This window comes from Syngnathus acus, chromosome 3 (genome assembly GCF_901709675.1).
Source record: "Syngnathus acus chromosome 3, fSynAcu1.2, whole genome shotgun sequence".
Classification (NCBI taxonomy): Eukaryota; Metazoa; Chordata; class Actinopteri; order Syngnathiformes; family Syngnathidae; genus Syngnathus; species Syngnathus acus.
The window spans coordinates 8175808-8182737 of record NC_051089.1 but is presented as its reverse complement, the minus strand read 5'-3'; the positions used below and the strand labels follow the sequence as shown (position 1 = coordinate 8182737).

Genomic DNA, 6930 nt, shown 5'->3' with positions numbered 1-6930 from the left:
GTTTTTCTACCATTTTTTGTAATTCTGGTAGAGAGTAATACATCCATCCATCCATTTTCTGAACCGCTTAGTCCCCACGGGGGTCGCGGGAGTGCTGGAGCCTATCCCAGCCGTCATCGGGCAGTAGGCGGGGGTAATACACTTCTATGTTAATTAGGTATTTTATCTAGGCCCACACAACAATGGTTTAATGTTTGAAATATCTTTATTTTGAACTTTTGAACTTATTTGAAAAAACAATTACCTAGAACAGTCATAGAAAAATGTGAACATTGTGAACATCCATTTTGTGTGTGTGTGTGTGTCTGTCTCTGGTCTTCTTATTGTGAAGTGCAAGGTATGGCATATATCTTCCAACATCCATAGCCTTGTAAATGGGATTCTCCCAAACAGCTCATGGACTGATACATATAGTTCTACTCACTTCCTGCAAACAGGATCCAATGAAGACCATCAATTCTTCTTTGGTGACATTAAGCTTTGTTTTACAGTCTGATTAGCAGGGTTTTATTTTGAAATCTATGAAAAGAAAATGTGGCATCTTTGAACTAATGTGAACTGCCGTTCAGAACCGTTCATTTGCCCCAGAACGAGCATGTTCACAAAAATGTTCACGAAGCAAAAATGCGCTACGTTCAGTTCATGTTCGACCAAAATATGAACAAGTTCAATTCGGGCAGTCTCCAAGTTCCCCCTTCATGGCACAGATGTGCTGGGAGTGGAGTAGATCCAAGTTTGGGTCATTTATCACAGAGCTTGCAAACTCCATGGAGACAAATTCCGACACACCACAACTAATGTGCTATGTGTGAAAAGTGTCGCAGTGTGAAGAGCATAGAACACACGAGAGAAGTATAATCATGCAAATTGCACACTGGAAGGTTTTCGCTGCTTTGAGCCCAGGACGTCACCGCTGTGCTTCCATCACGAACAAACACATCACCTAATTATTTTTTTTTTTTTGACCTGTCAGTATACATAGGAAGGGCATCCGACTGTAAAAGGTTTTGCTCCATAAATATTCTCAGCCATTTCGAGAACCTAGTCCAACCCAGCGGCGCCTGGAAAGCGGACTTTAAACCGATGATGATGATGTCAGTACACAGCCTCAGTTTGAAAGAAACTTGTGAGACCAAGGCAGCACACATTGCCTAAGTGGTTGTACAAAAACTTTATTTTCAAATAATATCTTCAAAATAGCTGATAGTGTGAGTCAGTCTCCTTGACAACAGGTTATGAGGCGGCATTCACAAACCGTATGCTTGCACACATTAGGACTCCTCACACTATTTATTTCTCACTTTAGATCTTTTATCAGAGGACATAAATGTAGGAAAGGAGGATTTGAAACATTGCAGCAGAATCAAAATGAAATGGGAGCCTCCATAATGTGTTAATTTGTTACAATTTATTCCAGTGGTTGCTTTTTGTTTGGGCCAACATGAAATATGAAAATCTGCGACTGCAACTGTTGTTTGTAGTTACAAATGTATTGAGCTACTCTTACACAAGAACACATTAGTAAAGGAGCCATCGTTACCTCATCCATGATTCTGATGACAATAAAATTTAAAGTCTTGGGCTCACCACACAGTTTTCAACAAAACTTTACTTGGTTTGCATGTTCCTGTGTAAGAGCAACATCAGTTGTTCTGATAATTGATCCTGGCTCTGAATCATTTGATATGGGCCATAATACCAAAAACATTGATTTATTTCAATAAACAACATATTTGCCAATCTACATCATTGATCATAAAAAGTACAGCATGTTCAATAATATGTATGTAGATTTTTCTTTTTAAACAAACTCTCCATAAAAAATAGATTTCTGTACAAAAATGTATTTTCTGTTGCACCTACTTCAAGTTAAGCGGCACATAAGGATGGCGAGTCGACAGAAAATGATAATGAAGATGAACACTGCCGTCTTCCTACAGGACCTCCCATGTGTTAAAAAACATTTGTTGAAACAATCGTGTCATAAATGAGCCACTTGGAACTGGAGTGGGTAAAGGCCATTTTAAAATCCTGAAATAAGGAAAAAAACCATCTTGCACTCTATTCCTGATTCATTAGTGCAACAATCAAGCAGATTCCAAGATGGACACTCTCACAATACGAGGCTTCATCTCTGGCTGAAACATTTCAGACAGTGAGCTTTAGCTTTTGAACGATGAATCGGAAAGTAAGCAGTGCTTTTTGTGCATCTGCAAGCCAGTACAAGTGAATGTTATTTATCAAATTTCTTGACCATTGATAGACATGAGGGATGTCTGGAAGCGACTAAAATCTGAGGAAACCAGCAATTCTGTAAAAAAACAAGCATCTAGAAGAAGTAATCATTGGTATGTAATCCACCAAGACAATACAAATCCCTCAAAATTTAAAGCAGCAATAAACTCAAATCACTTTGCTGCAAAGATGGAGGTAGCCCACTCTAGTTTAGTGGCTCAAATATAATTCACACAAAGAAAAGAAAATACAATATCATTGTAATGTGTACCAAAAAGCAAAACAACACGATTGCGACCATTACGTGGATTGAAGCAAGGTGACAGACAACCAATTTGAAGCAAGCACATTCAAATACATGACAAGTTTGTCCAAGATAGAACTTTGAGAATAGGAAGACACAAGGAACATCTAATCTGATTAGTAATTGCATGAATGCTGAGAAATTCAAATGTTTGATGTAAAAATAAATAAATAAATAAATAAATAAAACAAGGACTTGGCTGTGAAATCTATTCTTTCCAGGTGGGCAAACTCGGTGCTTCATCGCATCTCAATGCTGGTTGCTGAGAGGAAAATCTGGTGCTTAGTAATTGTTCTCACTAGATAAAACCAAACTTAAAACTTCAGATAGTCGCTGCAGGCGAGAGACCCTATTATGGTATGAGTAACCTTTGTGGAAGCGCATACACTCACTGTGCATTTACCTCAAATTCTGCGGGTGCACGAGCTCCTAAATGTAACGTCTCGCAACGCAGCTCTAATCTTTTACAGGGCAGAATAAACAGGAGTCTACATTTTTTTGTGATCAGGCGCACTAGGAGATCAGCCGTGTGCCATCAGCAGATAAAAATAGACCTTTTATTATGCCTGTGGAAACCTAGCAGCCTCTTAATTTCTGCCTCCATTATGCCCTTTTGGCTCTGTGGAAAATCTCAAATGATTTAATGAGATCAATTCAGGGAGCTACTGAGTGCATAACAGCAAACAAAAGAAAAACAAAAGAAAAAAAATGCAAGTCACAATATTATGATGAAGCATTTTTAGTAGTTTTGTTGGGTGCGGCACGCTTTCATCCCAACAGCAGTGCCATTCACTTTGCTAAGATTTATATATAGATTTGTTTTGCGTTAATATGAATACACGTGTAACAATTTCCTCTGTTTTCCTAGAAATGAAAAATCTTCTCATGCCAGACGGTTTTCCCATAGAGGTAATTGATTTCTTCAAATTCTTAATGTTCAAGATTATTATGGACTGACTCCATTCAAAAGCAATACGACAAAATAGAAAGTTAATGCTGACAAAGTCATGGAGGTTAAAGAAAAAAAGCCTGAAGTACAACCCTAATGTGAGAACGCTGTACGCAGAGTGTGAATCTAGCCTGTAGACACTGAAAAGCCAACACTGACAACGGTTACATCAAAACTCAACACAGCATCTTTGACAAGCTTGCGAATCATTTTAGACACTTGGATGATGATGCTGGATCATGAAATATAGCGTTATAACGTTTTGATTTCAAATGTCAGGTGAGAAGCTCGATGCTCAGCTTCTGTTTGCGGCAGTGAAAAAAACAAGTTAATTCCTATAAATGTTATGTCTTAACTTTGTAGGGTATTCAATTGAATATAGGTTAAAAGGGAGTTGAGTTCATCAACACCTTGCAGTGCTCACATCTCAAATTTTTGCTTGTAAGTCAAAGCAAAACAAATTAAAATGAAATTGCAGCTGAATGACTCGTGTCTCAAAAGGCTCCTTAGTCGGATCATTTGTATCTCAAGGCACTACTGTAAAATTATTTATCGCGCTGCACTTTTGCATCACTGTATTTTTAATATTTTCACGTTTTTGTTTACGTTCGTGTGACAAAGTGAGGGGTATCAGTAATGTGACTCACCTTAGGAATAGCTAGAATTCTGATAGAACGTTAATAGAACTAAACTGTATCACTCCCAGAGGCGAGTTTAGCCATGAGACTTGACTGATTCATTGAGCGTTATAGTTTGTTTCTCGCAATCTGTTTGGAAAACTCAACTTTTTAAAGATACGCTGCCTTGTATTGATTTGGAGGCTGAAATACAGCAATAAACAGCTTGTTTGTTTAGATAAATTGCACCTTTAAGTGATAAAGTCTCAGGCGGTGTGCTCTTTAAAGTTGTGTGTGTGTGTGTGGGGGGGGGGGGGGGGCATTAAAAGATGTGAAATGAGTGGCGCATGAAAGTGGAAGTGGTGGAGCATTAAACACATCTTTTTAAAGACTTGCTTGTTTCTGAAAACTTCTACTGTCTACTACTTTTAATGAAGTCGACTGTATCCTATGTCATCTCTGTGTGCTATTTGGGTGAGCATTAAGAGTAACAGCAGTGTTCAGTATGAGCTTTCAGAAACAGACACGGTCAATAACACAACATGGCGCCGGTAAACACGGGAGGTCCATAGGTAAACTCGTCTTAACTTTCTGGGTGGGCTAGAACGTTGTCACGGCAACAACAAAAAGCAGGGTAAAGGAGGTGTCCTTCAGCGGGCGTGAAATATAAATGTGTATATACAAACACTCTGTAACCCTGTATTTAGCCATCTGTAATTTTTTTTTAAGATAGAGGCTCTGAATAAAATTCTCTTAATTTGAAGGAGTTATTTTCTAAACCCATTTCAGACCCCCAAAATTACTTTTTTTTTCACAACCCAGTCAGAAAAACACACTAGTGCAAAATTTGTGCAATTTAAGAGTCTATATAAAGTTTATAGTTGGGGGGGTGGGGGCTCCCCAGCAGCAGCAGATTGGGAAGTCCCATTGGGCCACTGGGTTTTGAACATAAAAGTCTGTTCATGAAAATCTTCATGGAAGAAAAATGCCAGAAGAGACAATTTGCCTCTGTTTCCGTAGCAACCTGTCGTCGTCCCAACAGAGAACTTCCTCCGTCCATTTGTCTAATTTCACTCAGTCTTCTCAGTATGTTCATCCACTTTTGATTTTGTGACTGACTGGTACAAAATATCACTTGGCTGATATTCTCTTCTCACCGGAGACTTGAAGATGACGTCGGGTCGATGAACCTGACAGTTCATTGCCTCCAGGTCTCCCCCTTTGTTCAGTCAGCAAGCACGCATTCCTGGCCAGTCCAAGTATGACACTAAGACTATTTGATTGTAGTTGACATCTCTCTGGGAAACTCACAATTGTGTAAAGCTTCTCAATAATTTGAGTTTCCGGCTCATCGTAGTCTAGCTATGTTGGACTTTTGTGTTTATAGGTGGTAAGACAATCCGATTCCTGTCACTCATAGAGCGACTTGTTATGGGGCACTTTTTTATGGGGAATTTAGGTCACAACAGCAACAGTGAACCACTACAGTATAGGGGAGTTGGAAAATTCTAAAGGTTCAGCCTGATTGTTGACAAAAAGGCAATGCTGTAAAATAGTTCAAGTTGAGGGTAACGACAGTCACCAAAGTTAACTCCCATGGCTGTCCTGCTTGAATAAAATAAAACCAGGAAGTCACTATCTCAGGTAACAGTATTCTTCACTTTAAGATATAAATAATTTGCCTGGTGGAACTTTAGCCACTATGTTTACTGAATCTACTGGGTATCTGGCAATGTCACAGCAAACTGTGTATTTTCTGGAAAAAAACAAAAAACAAACACACCTTTCAAATCCAGGTTTAGTCCTGTCAAAGCCATCCTAATGCCCACCGGGGAAGTTTGTCCTGCACCGTTTGTGCTGACGTATGAAACATCTAATTAGGATTTTATGCCTAAAGAGGTGGAAGGGAGAGGACTGGTTCCCCTGTGGGTCCGACCTCACATCAGTCAAACACGTCTGGCCTGCAGCAGTGGAGCCCTTTTACCACTGTGCATACGTGTGTGTGTGTGTATATATATATAATGTATATAACACAAGGCTGTGGAATTAGATTGGGCCAACCATCTATCAGTGTGGGAGGAAAGGTACGCGAAGGCCATTGGTGCAGTTCATACTTTAAATTGGGCGTTGGAAAAAAAAAACTCGGAAATTTGGAGTTGTCTGTTTTTCCTTCATCTCTAAACACGTATCCGCGGACCTCACCTTTTAATGACGTCACCGTCTAATTTGAGCAAAGACGGAGGCGGAAGATGCTCATGTGACGTAGGAGCAGAGGCACATACGTAACTGTGTCGGGTATGCCGAAGAGCACGCCGCCGCACAGACTGCTCCACATGATGAGTGCCAATCATGAGTTTGCTCATTCGTCCTGATGGTTGAACCACATCACGGACAGCCCGGTTGGACTGTGCTACTAATCGAAGTAGCGGCTGATATGCTGGACTTATACCACAGTGCATACTGTGTTGAGCGTGGTGTCGAATCGAACGGCTTTAGCCTCGGTGGGCTTCATGTTCGTGTCGTACATTGGGTTTTCGAATGATGCTTGACCATTGGTGCTTTCATGGCCCACGTAGCCATTGAACTGGACCTTAGGACGGGTTCTGGAAATCAGAAGACAAATTGTTGTTATAGCAGATATCATTTGAGAATGTTAAATGTTAAATAAAAACATGACCTGTACAGTGATTTGAACTGCCAAGTACCCATCTGCTCTTCACGTATTCTAAACCAAAAGTTTCAATTTCAAACAAATATCTCATTTAGGATAATTTCTCACAGCGGCGACACAAAACTAATTCTATCTATCTATTCTATCACTGTTA

The 6930-nt window shown here is 39.8% G+C and overlaps 1 protein-coding gene across 2 annotated transcripts in view; it reads right to left on the bottom strand.

Annotated features, from left to right (window-relative positions):
• Positions 1-1155: 1155 nt before the first annotated feature.
• The window catches only part of LOC119120299 (CUB and sushi domain-containing protein 1-like), a 282068-nt gene continuing 276293 nt past the window's right edge, over positions 1156-6930 (bottom strand). For both annotated transcript variants that reach the window (XM_037247067.1, XM_037247068.1), the window contains one exon: positions 1156-6708. In XM_037247067.1, coding sequence (XP_037102962.1) covers positions 6549-6708 — 160 coding nt within the window. In that variant the 3' untranslated portion in view covers positions 1156-6548. The remainder of the gene's footprint in view (positions 6709-6930) is intronic.